Source organism: Aedes aegypti, chromosome 3 (genome assembly GCF_002204515.2).
Source record: "Aedes aegypti strain LVP_AGWG chromosome 3, AaegL5.0 Primary Assembly, whole genome shotgun sequence".
NCBI classification, from domain to species: domain Eukaryota; kingdom Metazoa; phylum Arthropoda; class Insecta; order Diptera; family Culicidae; genus Aedes; species Aedes aegypti.
Genome location: NC_035109.1, coordinates 198307539 through 198328353, shown reverse-complemented (window position 1 = coordinate 198328353; position 20815 = coordinate 198307539). Strand labels below are relative to the sequence as shown.

At 42.8% G+C, this 20815-nt stretch overlaps 1 protein-coding gene across 4 annotated transcripts in view; it reads left to right on the top strand.

Moving 5' to 3' along the window:
• The window catches only part of LOC5570798, a 142202-nt gene that overhangs the window by 82724 nt on the left and 38663 nt on the right, over window positions 1-20815 (top strand). For 3 of the 4 annotated variants that reach the window (XM_021849828.1, XM_021849827.1, XM_021849826.1), the window contains one exon: window positions 16468-18266. The exons of the other annotated variant lie outside the window; for it this stretch is intronic. In XM_021849828.1, coding sequence (XP_021705520.1) covers window positions 16468-17868 — 1401 coding nt within the window. In that variant the 3' untranslated portion in view covers window positions 17869-18266. Of the gene's footprint in view, window positions 1-16467; window positions 18267-20815 lie in introns of those variants that run through there. 4 annotated transcript variants of the gene reach the window in all.

The following is a 20815-nucleotide window of genomic DNA, read 5'->3' as shown; positions in this document are numbered from 1 at the left end:
ATAGCAGATCTGAACATACCGGGAGCCTCCAAGATTGCGACTTTGAGGGCCAGGTTTGGAACTCCGTCCGGACCTGGTGCCTTCCCCATGCTTAGGGATTTTGCAATCCCTACAAGTTCCTCATCAGTTACTCTATCCTCATCGCCAGCCCCAATCCCCGGCTGTCCTACAAAAGGAGGCCATGGGCTAGGGTTGTGGCGCGGGAAGAGCCCCTCGATGATCCCCTCCAGCATCTGTGGAGATTGCTCCGTAGGAGCAATTGCACCTCTTGTCTTCGCCATTACGATCCTGTAGGCATCACCCCACGGGTTCGCGTTGGCACTCTGACAGAGTCCCTCGAAGCAGGCCTTTTTGCTTGCCCTTATCTCGGACTTCAGCGCGACTTTGGCAGCGGTGAACACCGCCCGTCGTTCTTCACGCTCCTGCTCGGTACGTGCTCGCTGCATCCGTCTCCTGGTCCGTAGGCAGGCACGGCGCAGGTTCGCAATAGCTTGAGTCCACCAGTACGTCGGTGGTCTCCCATTCCTAGGGTGGACTTTTCTAGGCATGGTCGCATCGCATGCACGCGTAAGCACCGCTACCAGTTCGTCCCCGCTTAGGCCGAGTAGGTTACGCTCACGGCGGAGCGCCTCCCTAAGTACTTCATCATTGAAGTACGATGTCTTCCACCTACGAGGGCTTGGCCTTGACCTAGCCGCTTCCTCAACCCGCTGCCTGCTGTTGTTGTAGTCGATACTGTAGCGAACCGCCAGGTGGTCGCTGTGAGTGTAGGCATCGTCTACCCTCCAGTTTTTTTTTTTTTTTTTTTTCCTTCTAAGCAATGGGGGGATAATCTGCTCAACAGACTCCGGACCGAGGTCCGGGAGTGTGGGGTTGGGGACCATTTACTACGTGCAAGCAGTAAACAGGACTACACCCCCGACCCACTAAACCATTTCCATTGCCGCCAAACCCTTCGTCTCTCCGGTACCACCAAGAAGGCATTGCTTCGGAGAGGGGCTATTGCACATCGCATCCTCCAGGTTAGCTGCGTAGCCATGCAGCAACGAACATCGATGACACGCTTATGGGGGTCCACCAAGGTAGCATGCTGGCGCATTGCCAGCTTCCCGGGTGGTCCTCACCTCCCGTTGTCCGCTGAAGGCGGGCAGGGTCTACCACTAAGCCCGCGCCCAGCTGCACCGCAGGTATCAAGAACTGATACTGCGGGCTTCGCAATTTGACCTACTGAAGGCTCAGGCCCTATCAGCTAGCACGAGCTGGGATTGCTGACGAAGGGGCCTCCACCTGCCCCGAACAACCAGAGGCTCGTACCCACCCAGTAGGCCGGCGCCACGACAGCAGCGCTACCAGGATGTTCTCCCCGCGGCCACTTAATCGCTGTAAGGGTCGATTTCGACCGTAGGGCACCGGTATGACCTACGTAGCCGACTGCGAACCCTTGGACCACCTGTTGATTAGCGTCTGCACTAGTCACTCCTCGAGTCCACACGCCACCTCCTTTGGAGTTCCGAGACGATGTGGGTGATAGCCGATGAAACGGCATTCCAGCCAAACTCGTCTGCACACATCCTCTGGACCAAATTGTCCGGAGTCGTGTCCCGACCGCATGTGGCAAACATGCGGTCACGCATTGTGCGGAAACGCGGGCACACGAACAAAACGTGTTCCGCCGTTTCCTCTAAACCTGCACAAACTGGACATTCGGGAGAACCCGCATGACCGAAACGGTGTAGATATTGTCTAAAGCATCCATGACCCGAAAGGACCTGTGTTAGGTGGAATGTTAGTTCCCCATGGCGCCTATTGACCCAGATATCTAACCTCGGAATCAACCTGTGAGTCCACACTCCCTTGGTGGAACTGTCCCACGCACGCTGCCATTTGACCATGGAGGCCAGTCTGGCAGTCCTGCGTATGCCTCTTGTGCCGCGCATTTCGAAGCACTCTATGTCTTCCATGATAAGGATACCAATAGGCATCATACCGGTGATGACACAAAGTGCATCGTGTGACACGGTACGGTACGCGCTCGCAACCCTCAGGCACATTAGCCTATAAGTACTCTCTAGCTTGCTACGGTAGCTATCGGTACTCAAAGCCGTGCCCCAAGCCGGGCCACCATACCTCAGTATGGACGAGGCGACACTGGCCAGAAGCTTACGCTTGCTGGCGTACACCGCAGAGCTATTGGACATCATCCGGGACAGTGCCACAATAGCTGTGGAGGCTCTCTTGCAGGCATAATCGACATGGCTACCGAAGGTAAGCTTGTCATCGATCATCACCCCCAAGTGTTTGACGGAGCGCTTCGAAGTGATTGTGCAGTCGCCTACACTGATCACCGCTTGCTGCGCCGACTTTCGGTTGTTGACAACAACAGCCTCCGTTTTGTGGTGAGCCAATTCCAGTTTCCTGGAGCTCATCCACTCCTCCACAATTGCGATCGAGTGGGCTGCAGTCAATTCCACTTCTTCGATCGATTCACCGTAGACCTCCAGCGTAATATCGTCGGCAAAGCCAACGATGACCACACCCGCCGGGAATTTTAATCTCAACACCTCGTCGTACATGACATTCCATAACACCGGACCCAGGATGGAACCTTGCGGGACTCCTGAGGTTATGTGAAAGCACTTCTGACCCACCTCTGTGTCATAGACTAATACCCGATTCTGGAAGTAACTTCCGAGAATCTTGTACAGGTACTCGGGTATCCCCAGACGCAGGAGCGCATCGGCAATAGCCGCCCAACTGGCACTATTAAATGCATTCCTTACATCCAGAGTCACTACTGCGCAGTAGCGAATACCCCTCCTCTTACGCTGGAGTGCTATCTCAGCGGTTTTCTTAACCGCCAGAATAGCGTCTACAGTGGACCTCCCTTTCCGGAAGCCGAACTGGTTGCCTGAGAGACCATTTACACCCTCGGTGTACCTCGACAGTCTGTTGAGGATGATCTTCTCGAGCACTTTCCCCACCGTGTCAATCAAGCATATTGGTCTATACGCCGACGGGTCACCGGGTGGTTTCCCCGCCTTTGGCAATAGTACCAGGCTCTGCCTCTTCCACGCATCTGGAAATACTCCCTCGTCCAGGCATATCTGCATAGCAGATCTGAACATACCGGGAGCCTCCAAGATTGCGACTTTGAGGGCCAGGTTTGGAACTCCGTCCGGACCTGGTGCCTTCCCCATGCTTAGGGATTTTGCAATCCCTACAAGTTCCTCATCAGTTACTCTATCCTCATCGCCAGCCCCAATCCCCGGCTGTCCTACAAAAGGAGGCCATGGGCTAGGGTTGTGGCGCGGGAAGAGCCCCTCGATGATCCCCTCCAGCATCTGTGGAGACTGCTCCGTAGGAGCAATTGCACCTCTTGTCTTCGCCATTACGATCCTGTAGGCATCACCCCACGGGTTCGCGTTGGCACTCTGACAGAGTCCCTCGAAGCAGGCCTTTTTGCTTGCCCTTATCTCAGACTTCAGCGCGACTTTGGCAGCGGTGAACACCGCCCGTCGTTCTTCACGCTCCTGCTCGGTACGTGCTCGCTGCATCCGTCTCCTGGCCCGTAGGCAGGCACGGCGCAGGTTCGCAATAGCTTGAGTCCACCAGTATGTCGGTGGTCTCCCATTCCTAGGGTGGACTTTTCTAGGCATGGTCGCATCGCATGCACGCGTAAGCACCGCTACCAGTTCGTCCCCGCTTAGGCCGAGTAGGTTACGCTCACGGCGGAGCGCCTCCCTAAGTACTTCATCATTGAAGTACGATGTCTTCCACCTACGAGGGCTTGGCCTTGACCTAGCCGCTTCCTCAACCCGCTGCCTGCTGTTGTTGTAGTCGATACTGTAGCGAACCGCCAGGTGGTCGCTGTGAGTGTAGGCATCGTCTACCCTCCAGTTCGAACTACTCGTTAGGCCAGGACTACAAAAAGTAACGTCGATAATCGACTCCGCTCCGTTACGGCTGAAGGTACTTTTGGCACCAACGTTAGCCAGATCGACATCTAGCACGGCCAGTGCCTCTAGCAGGATTTGACCTCGCTGGTTCGTGTTACGGCTTCCCCATTCCACGGCCCAGGCATTGAAGTCACCCGCTATTACAACTGGCCTTCGCCCTGTCAGCGCGGTCGTCATACAGTCCAGCATCTGCGTGAACCGCTCGGTCGACCAACTCGGAGGCGCATAGCAGCTACAGAAGAGGACCCCGTTTACTTTGGCGATCACGAAGCCCTCGTAGGTAGTAGACACTCTACCCTCCAGTTCGAACTACTCGTTAGGCCAGGACTACAAAAAGTAACGTCGATAATCGACTCCGCTCCGTTTCGGCTGAAGGTACTTTTGGTACCAACATTAGCCAGATCGACATCCAGCACGGCCAGTGCCTCTAGCAGGATTTGACCTCGCTGGTTCGTGAAACGGCTTCCCCATTCCACGGCCCAGGCATTGAAGTCACCCGCTATTACTACTGGCCTTCGCCCTGTCAGCACGGTCGTCATGCAGTCCAGCATCTGCGTGAACCGCTCGGTCGACCAACTCGGAGGCGCATAGCAGCTACAGAAGAGGACCCCGTTTACCTTGGCGATCACGAAGCCCTCGTAGGTAGTAGACACCAACTGCTGGACAGGGTATTTACCCGTTGTCCATATCGCCGCCATTTTTCCGGATCCATCCACGACCCAGTTGCCGTTGCCGGCGGGTACTCGGTATGGGTCCGATATGATGGCGATGTCCGTCCCCCACTCAGCAACTGACTGGTACAGCAGTTGCTGAGCTGCGTCACAGTGGTTCAGGTTCAGCTGCGTTACCTGCACTGTGACTTTTCGTTAATGGCTCGTTTGAAGGTCGGGCACCTTGAGCCTCCCGTTGGGTGATTGTTGTTCACGGACTTGCCGGAACAAATCAAGCACTTGGGAGGGTTCTTGCAGCCTAGTGCCTTCCTCACCACAACGCCTGCACAACTTGGTCCTATCAGGGCCTTTACAGCCGCAGGACTTGTGTCCAGGTTCCCTGCACCTAAAGCAGATCACTGGTTGCTCATGTATGTTCAGTGAACATACTGACCGACCAACTTTGATCTTACCTACCTTAGCGGACTTATTTGCGTCTGCCACAGGTAGGTGTACTAAGGCCACCTGAGTACCTGCCGGACCTTTCCGTAGCTGAACGGCGGTGGTGGGCACCTGCACTTCGCACTGTTGCCGCAGTGCCGTGACGAGCTCTTCTGCGTTGGTGATCTCGTCAAGGTTCATCACCTTCAGAGTCACTGACTGCGTCAGAGCCCTCACTTCAACACCAGCGCCAAGGACCTCTTCCGCCAAACTTTTGTAGGCGGCGCCCTTGCGCTCCTTGTCGCGCTTAAGCTCGAGGATCATTTCACCTGTACGAGTGCGTCTGACACTGCGTACGTCGGCTCCTAGATCCGCAAGCTTCGCGTCACTGCGCATCGCCTTCAGGACTTCCGAGTACTTGGACTCTTCCGTCTTGATGATGATCGCATCACCCTTCTCGCGCTTGGCACCTACCCTCTTACCTTTCTTAGGTCTGGTATCCCTGCGCTCCTGGTTCTCCTGTTTCTTCTTCTTCTTCTTCCTCACTACGGTTGTCCAGGGGGCGTCCCCCCCCCTGCTCCGCCCTGACCTGTGGTGATGAAGGACCTCTCAAAGGTCGCAACCCCCTGTTCCCATCACTCCGTGAGGGGCCAGCCTTTTCGGGCCCACCCTTCTCGGCTTTCCGGGACGCCTGGCTGGGTTCCGATTTTCCGGCACTTCTGCCGGTTTTCGGGGTTAGTATCCGCCTGGCCTTACGAGCGCCGCCGGGTAGCTCCTCCCCTGACGGCTGCCTCGCGCGCTTCTGCGATTGCTTGTTGTAAGCATTCGCTTCCACGCTTTTGGGGCTACCCGCGAAAACGAAGGGTTCCGTCTGGGTAGATTTCGGCACCTTCAATTCCACGGGTTCTGCCGCAGCCACAGTCACCATGGGTTCAGCATGGTTCTGCTTGGCCGCCAACATTGACTTACGAAGTCTAAACAAGGCCTGCTTGAGGTCCTTGCTGATGTTAGACTTCGAGGACGCAAAGTCAATTATGGAGTCGAGCTGCTGTGCAGCCACTTCCAACGCAGAGAGCCCATCTCTACTTTTATTGATGGCCCTCATCAACCACGCTCCATCCACCACTTCACCCGATGCGTTAGCCGGGGATGAAATATGGTTTCCAGCACTGGCACTACGTGCACTGCTGCCTCCTCCTGCTTCTACTCTCCTCAACGGAGATCTAGCTAGCCCACTTCTTGCGAAGGGGTTCGCTTCCCTACTACTGCTACTACCTGCACTACTACTATTGTTTTGATTAGATATTGTACTCATTTTTGAATCCCACGAGTAGCACGGGAAAAGAGGTCCACCACGCCAGAGCCCTGCATTAACGCGGTAAGGGACAAAATACTGTGAGGGGTGCCCAGGTGCCCCACAGGCTCCGTTAATGGCCGAACATCTTTTTCACCCCTTCGACCATTCATTCCTCAGCACGGTTTTTCGCATGACACCTTGAATTGGGGTTACCACCGGAACAGGTCGTCCGTAGTTCTATTCTAGTCGCCGGAACTACACGGCCAACACCGCGTACACTTAAAATAATCCAAACGTCAAGGCTCATTACCCCGAATTCCATCACCCCGAATGTGTTTTCCCGAATTCACAATTATCTTGACATGATGATATTGATGACATTTCCCCATGATATTGGAATTCGGGGTGATGGAATTGATATGGAATTCGGTATAACGAATAAAGATATAAAGTTGTTTTTCATTGGATTTTATTGAAACAAAATTAAGTCGAATTAATTTCATATCAGATTGCGTTCTACATGCACAAATCGCTGCTGGTTTATTGAGTTATTATTATCTGGATAGTCGCAATCGAGTATTGTTTGTCCGTAATTGGGAGTCCGGCTGCAGCTTCGCCGTTATTTTTGGTTTTAGGTTTCTGCAAAACATGCAAATCTATATTATTTCAATTAAATTTCAATTTCGTTAAACTGTAGTAATATACTTACGTTTGGTATTAGGCAAGAGGCAAGAACCAGTTGGAAATTAATCGGGAGCATGGTTATTATCTTCCCAAAAAAAAACTATCTTGCTAATTTAATTTTATTTTCTGATCAGTATCCTGAAAATATCTACCTTCAAAAACTGCCATGCTCACTAGCGCCACTTGGTGTAAGAAAGCCGATCAGATTGCATGCTCACTAACGCCATCAAAATATTGCATGCTCACTAAAGCCGTCTAGTGGCAGAATTTCAAGTTAGGTGGCCTATCATACAACCTACTAAACAACTTAGTCGAAGACGTCATCATTCTAGGTAATCAGGATCCTGAGATATCCGTGTTTGAAAATTAAATGCTCACTAGCACCAACTGGTAGCCGAATTCCGAAACAAGCGGCCTATCACATGATAGTACTCGATCTACTGCACACATTTTCCGACGATACCATCTTGCTAAAAAATCTAGATCATGTGAGACATTTGTGCTCGGAATGTTGCATTGCGAAATGTCCACTACTTCGGTTCCCCCGGGACATCATCCGATGGCCACTGAAAAGTGAGGATGCTTTCAAAGTTTTATTTGTCCACTGACCAATAGGTACCGTTATACTGAATAAATTTGCCAAACACATCAATATTCTATCTTGCCTTCCTTAGCTGAGTCCGGGGCTACAAAGCAAAGTCATGCTGAAGGCCTTCCTTAGCCGAGTGGTTAGAGTCCGCGGCTACAAAGCGAAGTCATGCTGAAGGTGTCTGGGTTCGATTCCCGGTCGGTCCAGGATCTTTTCGTAATGGACATTTCCTTGACTTCCCTGGGCATAAAGTATCATCGTATCTGCCACACGATATACTAATGCAAAAATGACAACGTTAACAAAGAAAGCTCTCAGTTAATAACTGTTGGAGTGCTCATAATAACACTAAGCTGAGAAGTAGCCCAGTGAGGACGTAATGCCAAGAAGAAGAAGAAGAAAAAGATCTTGCCTAGCTTCAGATTTATAATCAAAATTGCTCCGTGTGCACTCAGTACACGATGCGACCGCTGGTGTATTTTTTTTTGAGCGACTGACGGAAGGTTAACATTTATGCGTTATTGTGGTATTTTCATTTGCAATTGATAGTTTGGGATAATTCGGCAAATTTTTGAACTACATATTTTCTTTAAATGTACGATGAATGGTAGCCTGACGGTTTATCTTCATTGCGAAGAACTATAGGTTGTCTACGCGTTTTTTTTTTCGGTTCTGCCCCAGTGTGCACCCGTACAGAAATGTATGTTATCGTCCGGTAAAATTGTGATGTGATTTTTGAAAGTTTAATTTTTATCTAGAATGAACCTAGAACTTAACTTCATCTGACTAATTTATGGACCAATGCACGAGTTCACTATTTGACGTTTGAGCGGTGCCGTGTTATATATGTTGCCATGGAAACCAGTGAATTCGGCACCGCTCAAACGTCAAACTAGTGAACTCGTACATTGGTCCATTGAAACCGCTCTAGGTGGGATTTGAGAAACCCAAGCAAGCGGATTCGTTTTTTTTGCGTCGCCGTAGTGAAATGTGTTTTTTTTTCGATTCCGCTTTTGCTTGGCAGTGGAATTTGTTAAGCCCAAGCAGCGGATTCGTTTTACGCCTCTCTAGAGTGAAATGCGTTTTTTCTGGTTCCCAGCTTTTGCGTGTTGATGCCGAAATTGTGACTTCAATTTAGGATGGATTAAAAAAAATACCAACTGGTGAGTTCGTTTCATACTTGTGCAAATACAGTTCTGTATCATGGCAATGTTTCATTTATTTAATTGTTAAACAAACTATGGATGGTTCGTCACTGTAAGTGTCGTCATAAGCCTTTATTCCTGTTTGAAAAAATAAGCTACTTGTACATATTATTGAATGGTATTTATAGCAATTACCAGGCATTGCAGAATTCGCTCTCATTTGAGTATGAAGCACGATCAAGGCAAGCAAAGAAAAACATCACATCTGTTACGGTCCACGATCGTCATTGTATCGCAAGGTGTAACAAGTCTGATAAATGGAAGCAGTGAGCGAGAGCCCCAAAGAGAGAGCGATGATAAAATCCATTTTTCTCGCTTGTTTACCGTTGGGGATAGGTGTTTTTCTTTACTAGCACGATAAACAATCCACGAACTTCCAAAAGCAATAGTGTCCCCCAGGCTTGGAGCATGTTTAGAGGTGTTTTATCATGCACTACTATCCCCCCAATCTGATCAAAGTTGTAGCAGTATACGATAAACAGTCTCTCATAATGTGCAGCATGTTATGATAGTTACAGAGAGCGATACGTGAGAGATTCTCTCAATTTTCTCTGTATTCAATCCCTGGCAATTACCAAAAATAACCTTTGAGCTGTTCGATATTAAAATTGTCGACGCATCGATAGATATATAAATCGAGGCTACATCACTTACCAAGGTGAATCCTGAGCATGTTGATTTTGATCCCTCCCACTAACATAACTCCTTCCTGTGAAAACCATTCCTCCCCCTTCCCCGATGAACGTTAGGACGTGACCGGCCTCGCTATTGACATTACTAAGTTTGGAGTCCTAGAAATTGTACATTGAAGATGGTATGCTACTCCCAAGCTACTTCTGTCGGTTCCCTGTGCAATTTTGATTATTCCTGTCAATCACGGAGTAGCAACTACGAATGCATCAATGCTTATGCTTATGCTTATGCCAATTTATTGAAACCGCTCTAATCGTGACAATATGTCTACTTGAAGGTGGGAATATTATTAGGGTGAATTCAAATGTGGCGTTTATCGTTTTTTCCAGATTCTTAGAACCTGCCTCTCCGCTCTGTCACGCTTTTTTCAATACCTTATACACGTACTGTAACACTTTCGTAGATCCCCCCTCCCCAAATGATGGACGTCATTTGTGAACGACCCCTTAGTTGAGTTTTGGAAGCATTAGGAGAAATGCAAGTATGAAGAAAAAATATCCAATTTTTTTGTGATTTACTACAGATGACATGCAGGCTTCGTACTTTGGCGGAGACTTTGTGAGCGACCCCTTAGTTGAGTTTTGGAAGCATTACACTCAAAATAATCCAAACGTCAAGGCTACGTGAAATCATACGTAGTTTTTTTTTCCATCGCACTTTTCAGGTAACAGCTACGTGAATGGTGAGTGCCGGAACTCAATTTCGCGAAGCTCGAGGTGACTAAGATTTCACAGCTACGTTATTGTTTCGATAGCTTTCATAGGTATGGAATAGTGGTTTGGATTTATATTGGGTTTTCATTTCGTTTTACAGAAATTCAGGAAAATAAAGCAAAGCGATTTGAAACATAATAGATAGCACACGTTTATTGATTTGATTCGGTTTGCGATTAATTTATTCTAAAATATTTTATCGCCTTAACGGTATGTTCCATTTTTTGCCGGCTGCCTGAAATCCGAGCTGAAATCAATGGAATGTTAGTAAACCAAAAAAAAAAAAAAAATACGACAGAAGAACTTACCTTCATTTTTTAACCATATCAATTCGATTTTATCACTTCTTTTAACTAAAAACGAAATGCACGAAACTGAAATGTTACAATTTCTACTCGATGTTAACACCTGTACCAACTGTTTGAGGAAAACTTTTGTTTACAAAATTTGAGTGGCAATGAGCCACTCAGTTCCACTAATAATCAACGTCGCCCTTAATAAAACGTAAGTGGAAATCAGCTACGTGGAATTCACGTAGACTTCATGCAACACTTCGGTTATTTTTAAACAATTTGAGTCTGGCTCACGTAGCGATTGGTGAGTCTTACGTTGGTCAGGTAAAATTGACAACACTGATATAAATGAGAGCTTACGTGATTTTTCACGTAGCATCGAGGTTTGGATTTTTTTGAGTGTAGGAGAAATGCAAGTATGAAGAAAAAATATCCAAACTTTGTTGTAATCTACTACAGATAACATGCAGGCTTCGTACTTTGGCGGAGAGGCCTGTGTCATCCGCAAACAAAGTCAGATGTAAAAATATTGTATAATATTAACCCCAAAATGCTGCCTTGAGGAACAACAGCTCTTACAGGAAGTCTTCCAGACTTGGAGTTTTGATAATTAACCTGAAGTGTTCGATTTGACAGATAACTTTAGATTATTTTAACAATGTATGTCGGATTTTTTTTTTATTTTACAATCAAGCATTCATGCCAAACACTGTCGAATGCTTTTTCTATGTCTAGAAGAGCCTTCAGATTTGTTGGAACGAATCAAATTTGTTACATGTAAAAGTTGATGAGTGGTCGAATGTCCATGTTGGAATCAGAACTGTTCATTGGCAAAAATTGATTTTTTGTAGATGTGGACCTTTTTAAAAAGTTTATTGATAGAGGAAAACAAGCTGATTGGACGATAGCTGGAAGTTTCTGCAGAATTGTTGTCCGGTTTTAAAAATGTTAAATATATCAACCAAAAATGATAAGCTACTCTCTGGAAGTTTCGTGATGAGGATGTAGAAAATTCCATCATCGACAGGGCTTTCAGATCTTTATTTTTTTTAATAATAGGTAGTTCTCACTTCTTCCAAATCAGTCCCCAGGAATTTTCGAAAACGTTCTCTTGTTTGAGAATGCTTTCGAAGTCCTGAGTAACTTAATTTTCTATTGCACTAGTGCAGCAGCAGGGGTCGTTAATTAAAATTATGCGCGCTTTCAAACTGCATAGCTAATTTTGAGTTTTTTTTTCGCAATCAGTTAGTAATAATTTGAATTTTTTTGATAATTTACAAAAGGGCTTAGAGCCAGGGTAAAATTGAGAAATTTTATTTTCAAATTTTTTTGTTTCCTTATTAAGAAAACTGTTTTTTAATTTCTTTTTGCAGATCCTGCCATATAATTTTAATAGAAGGATCGCGAGTGCCTTGAAATTGCTTTCTCCTCACGTTTTTAAGACGGATCAAGAGTTTAAGATCAGATTTATGTCTATAATGAGGGATTCGAATTTTATTAACATTTTGAAATTGCAATGCTCTTGCTTCAACAATGGAATTTGGTAAAGTTTCAAGAGCATTTTTAATATCATGTTTTGTTTGTAAATAAATGTTAACATCAAGATTACTATCGATGTATGTTTCATATATTCCACTCGGCTCGTAAATAATTGAAAGTGGAGCTAATAGAATTGAGAATCGCTTCATGTGATGTTTGAAATGTAATAGGGTCAATATCAGAATCAAAATCAGCGTGAGTAATAAGTTGGCTACAAAGGTGTACATGATGATTAATCGAATGTAGACCAAATCAATCGTAGAAGGGTTTCTATTGAATTGAGAAATATCCTAAAGAGCACTCGACAAATTAAATTCTGCCTGTGGAATTACTTTGCGATTACCTTGTTTGGCGTTTAGCCACCAATGACATTTTTTCGACTTATCCGCTAGTCATTTTGAAGCAAAATAACATGCTGCCCAATACATTGAAAATGCAAAAATGAAAGTATATTTACCTAGTTAATGTTTCAACAGAAACACCCAATGTTTCAAAAACTTTTGTTGTGTATGGTGTTCAGTTGACTTTACTTGACAAGGCTGAACCCTCGGTCTGGCTTTTACCAAGTTTCCCCTCTACCAAGACCAATACTCAGACGGACTAGGCAATGGCGCCCACATGAACATTGTTTTTTTTTTTAATATTGTGACGTGGTAGTTTTTGAAAAGTACCCATATTCCCTTGCGAGTTCTGTTTGATCCTTCGACCTTGACGCTTGCTCCTGTGGGTGTCGGCGATGAGGGCAGGATCAAACGGCCGCGTGTTTGATCATTCGACCTTGACGCTTGCTCCTGTGGAGGCGAGCGATTAGGGCAGGATCTACACGGTGAAATAGTATCGCGTTAGTAGTGTTTGATCTTTTGATTTTGTCGTTTGCTCCTGTAGGGTGAGCGACGAACACTTGTTCGGCGTTCAATGCTTTTATCGAATAATATCGCGCATCCGGTTAGGTGCATTCAATTGAAATTATATATTTATCGTTTACCAAAACGAATCATTTACCCAAACGTTTCCCATATCCAAACTCACACTGTCTACTGGGAAAAAAATAATGAGAGCACCGGTACTTAACACATTGAGGATGCTACTGATCCCGAGTAGTGTCTGTTGGTTCCCTGTGTAAGTACAGCTGTTATTGCAATAACGGAGTACCCATATTCGCTTGCTTATGAGAAAAGAAAGCATTGTAAAAATCAGCAACTCCAACAGAATTTGTTTGAAATAGTACGGTAGTAGTGTCATTACTAATACTGTCTATTCGAAATGATTTGTCATTTAAGTGTCCTTTTTAGTCATGTTATTGTGATTACTCCTGTCTTTTACGTAAGATTAGAGTATTAAATGTCAATTATCGTCAAATCTTAACAGTCTTAACTAGAGATGTACCGAATAGCACTATTCGGCCTTTGGCCGAATACCGAATAGTTGAAACATTATTATTCGGTCAAATAAAACCTAAATATTCGGCCGAATAACACACGTATGTGCGTCCAATTTCTTTAAAACTACATTCTTAATTCTATGTCAATATAGAAAAGACAGTTTTTCAGGTAGGGAAAGCTGAAGAATTAAACGAAGTATAAATGGAAATGAATGATCGTCTTCTTGAGCTTTTGAAACCGTTTGCAGAAATCATGAGGATTTCTGTATTTCTAAAGCTAGGAAGCTGTATCCTATTGCTGTTTTTTGTTTAAGAAATTTGTTTTACTATTCAAAAAATTGAGGCAAATAGACCGCAGATCCCTGAATCGCATGATAATAGAAGAACGTGATCAGTAGGTTTTGCAAAGAATGTAGAACGTATAGAAAGTCCTGATAATTGACGGATTTTTCAAGAGCATAAATCTAGAGAACCTGACAGCCGTTCGCGCTGAATATTTGAATGATTGGTCAACACCAGCGATTGACCAGAAAGTTAAATTTTCAGCACAAACGGTTGTCTGGTTCTCTAGATTTGTGCTCTTGAAAATGCCGGGTTTAGCTTCGATGCATCTATACCTTAAAAACAAATTTTCAAACGCTTCTAACTAGCCAAGCGGTACGTTACAGCTCCTGCAAGATGAGATACAATTTGATTTGCAGAAAATGGTAACGCCATAGAACAGAGAACTTCTCATTTTTTAAATATTTGGCATCAAAATCTATTCAAGGTGTCCATAAAAAGAAAAATTCGGTCATCACTTGAATAAATTATTGATTTTTTAAATTTTCCTTACATAAACATAATATTTTTTTACATTTTAGTTTATTTTGTTATTATTCGGTCACTATTCGGCCTATTCGGCCGAATAACGGATTTCATTATTCGGCAGAACGAATATTCGGCAAAATAAAAAATCGAGATATTCGGCCCGAATATTCGGCCGGCCGAATATTCGGTACATCTCTAGTCTTAACAGTCTAGTTTAGTCGTAGTTCTTGTTCATTTCGTTATTCTTGTAGTTGAAACTATTTGTTGGTCATTGCGTTCATATGCCCTTAACGAAATGAGTCACTTTCCTTGTCTGCCCAACAATTTCTCGAAACTAGCAATCTCAGCGTCCTACTTTCTAAAGTCAGCAACATAGCGAATAATTAAAAGTAAAGTTACCTGAGGCTTTAACATATATTAGTCTCCTACAAGATTCACTTTTCGGTGGCAAATTCAATCAAGGCTTTAACATATCGGTCCATGCACGAGTTCGCTAATTTGACGTTCCAGCGGTGCCGAATTCACTGGTTGCCATAGTCCCATAAATAACACGGCACCGGTAAAACGTCAAATAGTGAACCCGTGCATAGGTCCATATTAGTCTCCTACAAGATTCACTTTTCGATTGCAAATTCAAAGGACCAATGTACGAGTTCACTATTTGACTTTTGAGCGGTGCCGTGTTATTTACGTGACCATGGTAACTAGTGAATATGGCACTGCTCAAATGTCAAATTGGTGAGCTCGTACAAAGGTCCATGGACCAATGCATGAATTCACTCATTGACGTTTGAGCGGTGCCGTGTTATTTATGTGACCATGACAACGAGTGAATTTGGCACCGCTAAAACGTCAAATTAATGAACTCGTGCATCGGTCCATGCTTGCCAACGCCTTCTTTCTGCTTGTATAAATTTTGCGAAAATGAAGCTTGGAATTAATTTTGAATACCATTGTTACTAATGAGGTATTTATTATTATGGCAATGTAAAAACCATATTAAAATAAGATTGTTGCCACTTATTTCTACTCAGTGAATCTACTAGTCATTTTCCTCAGTGAAATATTCCCTACGTCGTATATGATAACGATGTATTCAGCTAGCTAATAGTAAGAGTGGCTAGTTTGAATCTTTTTTAAGTTTGGATCCAGGTTTCAGATAAGTTTCAGTAATAACTGCTATATGTATGTTATTAGCTGTTAGCAAATCAAACAATTCGTCCTTTTTACTAATCAAAGAACGAGCATTCCAATTTAAAATATTAAAAAAAAAATTGAATCCATCAGAGAAATGTAATCTGATAACAATTTTATTAGTAAATTTTACACCAACTGCCGCTTCAGCCATTGTGGTGGTTTTGAATATTGCATCAATCATTTGATTCAATTATTCAGTTAAAAACAATCAAAATCAGAGGCAGACTTTCCACTAGAAGTAGGTGCATTTTCTGATGATTTGTTTTATTATTACCCGAAGAAGAGAAAGAAGAGACGGTATAGGCCTCTGCACTGTTTTGATTTTGTATGAGATTTTGACTTTTGCTGGCCTTGTTGTTTACAAATTTCATGAAAGAGTAAAGGGAGAGGTACATTTTTATGCAGAGCCCCTGCAACGGCAAAGGTTTTTTTCCATATGATTTGAAACAACTAGAAGGCTATCCGTCGGAAGACCATTTGAAGGGGACAACTTAAAAGTCTGCCTGCTAACATACTAGTTTCTTTGGGTAGATCTATTCGAAATTAAAAGATTCAAACGGCTACCCGACGGAAGAAAATTGGCTTGTGAATGACGATGATTATAATTTGCCTGATGGGTATGATTCTTAAGCAAGCGATCGTTAACTGAAAAATGAGCGTTGTTCGAGATTCTGCCAGGGGGAAAAAATGAGTTAAGTTGAAATTAATCTAAAGTGACCAGACGTCCCGCGTTTCGCGGGACAGCGCAATTTTCAACACGATATTACAGCATCAAATCTATTTGTTTGACTGAAATAAGCATTTAGATCATGAATTAGGCCTAAAACGATCGTGGAATACATATCCGATACGAAAAATGTTTGATTAGAAACGAGAACTGACAGGGCGTCCCGCGTTTCGCGGGACATATATGGTCGCTTTAAATTAATCATAATAAATAAATAATATTTTTGATAATCAGGCATGTTCTTATTTCTATCGCAGAAACATCAAGTTTAAACCATCTATTGCTCTTTTAGGAACACGAGAAAATTTGTATCAACCAAAAGGCAATTCAGGAAGAAAGTGAAGATGATGACGTCATATTTTGTGGCAGCGAAGTCTTACCAACCCCAATGCAACAGAATGAACAAAAATCACATACTACGGAACAGACTATGTCATCTTTTTTGATGAATTTCAACCTGTGGAACGGAACCAGTCACATTGCCCGTCGGACGACTAGCACCGGCATCAACCCAAACAACAACATACTCGATGGATCTCCTGAAAAGCTTCGGCGTCTTCCGAGACGAACCAGAGGTGTCATAACGCTTTCGAAATGTACATCGATACCACTTTCATCTCCGTGCGGCCAGTTCTTGCTCAAAAGCACAAAGACAGTTATGTCGATAGATTATCAAATGGAGCGATTAGAGCGACTGGAACGATTTTGCTTTGCTCCTGCGCTTTTAAAGCAAGGCACGACGATAACTAACCGTCCGAAGTGGATGAATAGAAGTAGATTAAATACGAATGTTTCGGTATCATATAAAAGAGGATTTGACGAAAATGAGCCCTACCACTGTTACAAAGTTCCTCGTCGACAATTTTCTACTGCATGTAAGAAACGCAATTTTAATTTTTATAACAAGTTGTTGATCAATGGATGCAAACCCTGTGCTGTCAAGCTACAGAGATTGACTGCTGAAGAAATCGAGAACAGAAATATTGATATTAGACTACAGAAATTAAATGTTGCAAGAACATTTGCATTAAGTCATCAACAATCCGATGTGCAAGATAAATTGAAACATATAGTGGTGGACTGTATAGACCTATGTTCTTCAGATGAAGATGACCTTTGTATGAAAAATAGTGGTAACAGTAGTAGTAGCATTATCGCAATAGACAGAGTAGCAATCACAGCTGATAGTTTAAAGCCTAAATGTCAAAATAAACTAAGCGATCCAGGGAACATTATTGAAATGAACCCATGTATACCGTTCTTGAACAAATTTGGTAAATGTTCATCGAATCCCTTAGTTTCATCTATGAATCTAATACCTAGCTTACAAGCCACAAGTCCGGATACGTTTGCGTCAAACGTGGAACCCATATGTTCGAATATGTTGTTACAAAATTCAATTTGTGCAACTGAAACGTCAACTGACAGTAACATCGTTTTGTCGAATGTAGAAAATTTGACAGAAGTGATAGAAAACCGTGTTAATGATTGGCTAAATAATTCTGCAGCACAAACAGAAAACGTAGCCCTCACATCTCCGCCCCATTTGGTTATAACATCGGCTACTTCGTTGGCCAATTCAAGCACATCGAATATTACTAACAACAATGCCTCCAAATCAATGCCATCATTAACGAAATTAGCAAAATCATCTAGTGCTGTAAACAGTGAAAATCTATTGCCTTTGATTTGAATTCAAATAATTTATCCTATTCTGTAATTGTTAGGAGCAAAATGTTCAGACTTCAACTGACGGCGCATGCCAAAAAGACTGATTACTTACAAGTAATGCAAAACGAAGCGGGGTGTATATTTTATAGCATTGTGGTAGTTCAATAAAGAAGAACAAGCTGCCAATTCTATTTGTTTTCAGCAGTCTTTTTGATATGCAGTGTCATTATTTGTAGTTTAGATATAGTTTGTTTTACATTTCCAATGATGTACTTTTTATTACTAAATTCCTATCGACCCCTTATATTGAATTGAATTGTATTCAACATTTGGTAACCAAAAACATGATGTAGTTTAAATTTTTAATTTAATATAATTTCAACCTTCCATGCAAAACTGTAATAAATGAAGAAATACGTATACAACTTGTTTTAATATACTTACTTATACACAAGCAATACTGATTCGGTTGACTGCGAATTTGAATTGTCTGACACGTTTCAACTCGACGAGGACACGTTTTGTTTTAAATTTATTATTCTAAAAGTTCTACCATATCCGCGGATCGTATCACCAATCAAAGGTAACTCCCTGATCTTTCCCTTACCACTAAAAATGCCCTTCCTAGAGTCAGGTTTTTGATTCGCATAGACTGAAAGAAAATATTAAGTGGAAAGATATTTTGGAGTGATATATTCACTGATGTTTTTTGTCCTGGGCTTGGAATTACAATTTCCAGGTAGCGATGATTTTAAACATTGGATCGCTGTATTTTGTAGTGTTGATTAGGGGTTGCATGAACTTAAAAACAATGGCAAAATTTTCATTACAATAAGTTTTTTGGGTATTCTGATTTAGTGATCCTATTAAAACTATTGCATAATACGGCTACCATTCAATGCAATCATTTATGCTGCCCATAAATGCATAACAGTCCCACGTGAGTTTTTGTCAAATTTTAGTTAATTACGGGAAACGTCATTAAATTGCATGCACTTTCATGACATTATAAGAAAATAATACGTTTGTTCTAGAAATGTTAAAAACAACATCGAACTCGAGTGAACCCCGCTAAGTCGCAAGCTATCTTCTTCACACGCCGTCGGAGTTGTAGGTACCTACCCCAGAGGCAAGTTACTTGTAGTGGAGTTAATATTCCTTGGTCTCAATCTGTCGGATACCTCGGTGTGACCCTTGATAAGAAGCTGAACTTTGGCCGCCACGTGACAAACTGCATCCGGAGGTATGACAAACTTATTAAAACGCTGTATCCGCTCGTTAAAAGGCGCTCTCGACTGGATCCCAGTATTAAGGTGCTCCTATACAAAACCGTTTTCCGGACCACGGTGGCGTTTGGGTTCCCCGCTTGGTACAACTGCCCAAAATCTCACCGAAAGAAAATACAAACCAAGCAAAATCGTTTGTTGAAGATGATGCTTGATCTAAGCCCTTACCACCCGACAAATGATGTACACAGGCTTGCTGGCGTTGAGCTTATTGACGACTGGTTCCAGAGATTGATCCCCAAGTTTCTACTAAGTTGCTCTTCCTCTCCAAACCATCTTATACAAAAGTTGGCCGCATGTGATATTAGATATTAAGCTTTCTTTCCTATCTCATTTTTCCTAAAGTTACTTCGGAGTTTTTTTTTGCATTTTCCCTTCTTTGATAAATTGTTGTTTGTCTCTCATTATCATTAAATGTTAGTTCTTGTCCAATTGAATTGCTGGGATTCCCCATATCACAATATTAGAAATCTAGAAACACAAACTGTATCAGAAAAATTCTCAAAAATAAAATAAATAAAAAAACATCGAACTTGATCTGTCCCACGTTACTAATAAACGCATGTCAGTCTCACGACTCGTGTGATAAGGACTTGCGACAAGTTGTGTTGAGAAGGAAGTCAAAAAAGGAAAATATACTTATCCACAATTGTTGTCGTAACCCAGAGAGTTCAGAAAAAATCTCCTACCTATGTAGGGTCAGGCGGGGCAAGATGAGCACCCTAAGGATAAGCGTGATTTAAGCCTACTTAAACGTTCTTATTTTGGTAAAATTGGTAATCATCCTTATCTTTTACATTATTACTTTGACCTCCAACCATTAAAAGTTTTAAAAAGTGATAAATAGTTTTCCAAATAACACGTTAAAAATAGCTTTTTTATCATCGGTCAAAAAAACTGCGGGGCAGGATGGGCACCCCCATAAAAAGATGCAATTTACTAAAAAAAAACTATTATTTTTCAATGCTTGCAATATCCCAAGATATTATCTTTAATATCTGATAATATTTATCTTCAACTAGCTTAGTTTTTACAACTTTTATCAGAAAACAAATAACTTTTAATAAATTGCTAAGATTTTACTTAAAAAACGATTAAATCTGTTGTTTGTTTATATATATTTTTAGAAAAAATTGTTTTGTGCAAAGAAGATACCGTAAGTCAAGCCCACAGCTAAATGTGGGTCTATAATTTCACACTTTTACTTAATTTTGAACATGGTGCTAATCTTGCCCCAAGAGTGTAAATTTATTACCATAATCAAAACAATTGAAATATTTTTTAAATTTGATAAAAGTTTTACTCCTGATCATCTACAGAAGATTTTTCTATAACTATACGGCCAAAAACGTATGAATTAATTTGTTTACGCAACAAAAATATCACTTTTAAATGAACAAACTTATATGAAAAGGTAAATTTTTGGACTTCTATGTATTTTTGACAATATTTACGTTGTGCTGTTGATTTTTTAGCTGAAATTTATGGCCATCATATCAATTTAATGATATTCATCAGAACCCCAAATAATTTATTGAAAAAAATCGGTAGGAACGACACAGACTAGGGGTGCCCATCTTGCCCCACATTCCCCTACACACTTAGACGGAAGAATCGTTCAATTCAGCCAGATGAAATACAAAGCTATTGGATTTCTTTGGATTGAACGCCGTCTTTGAACAT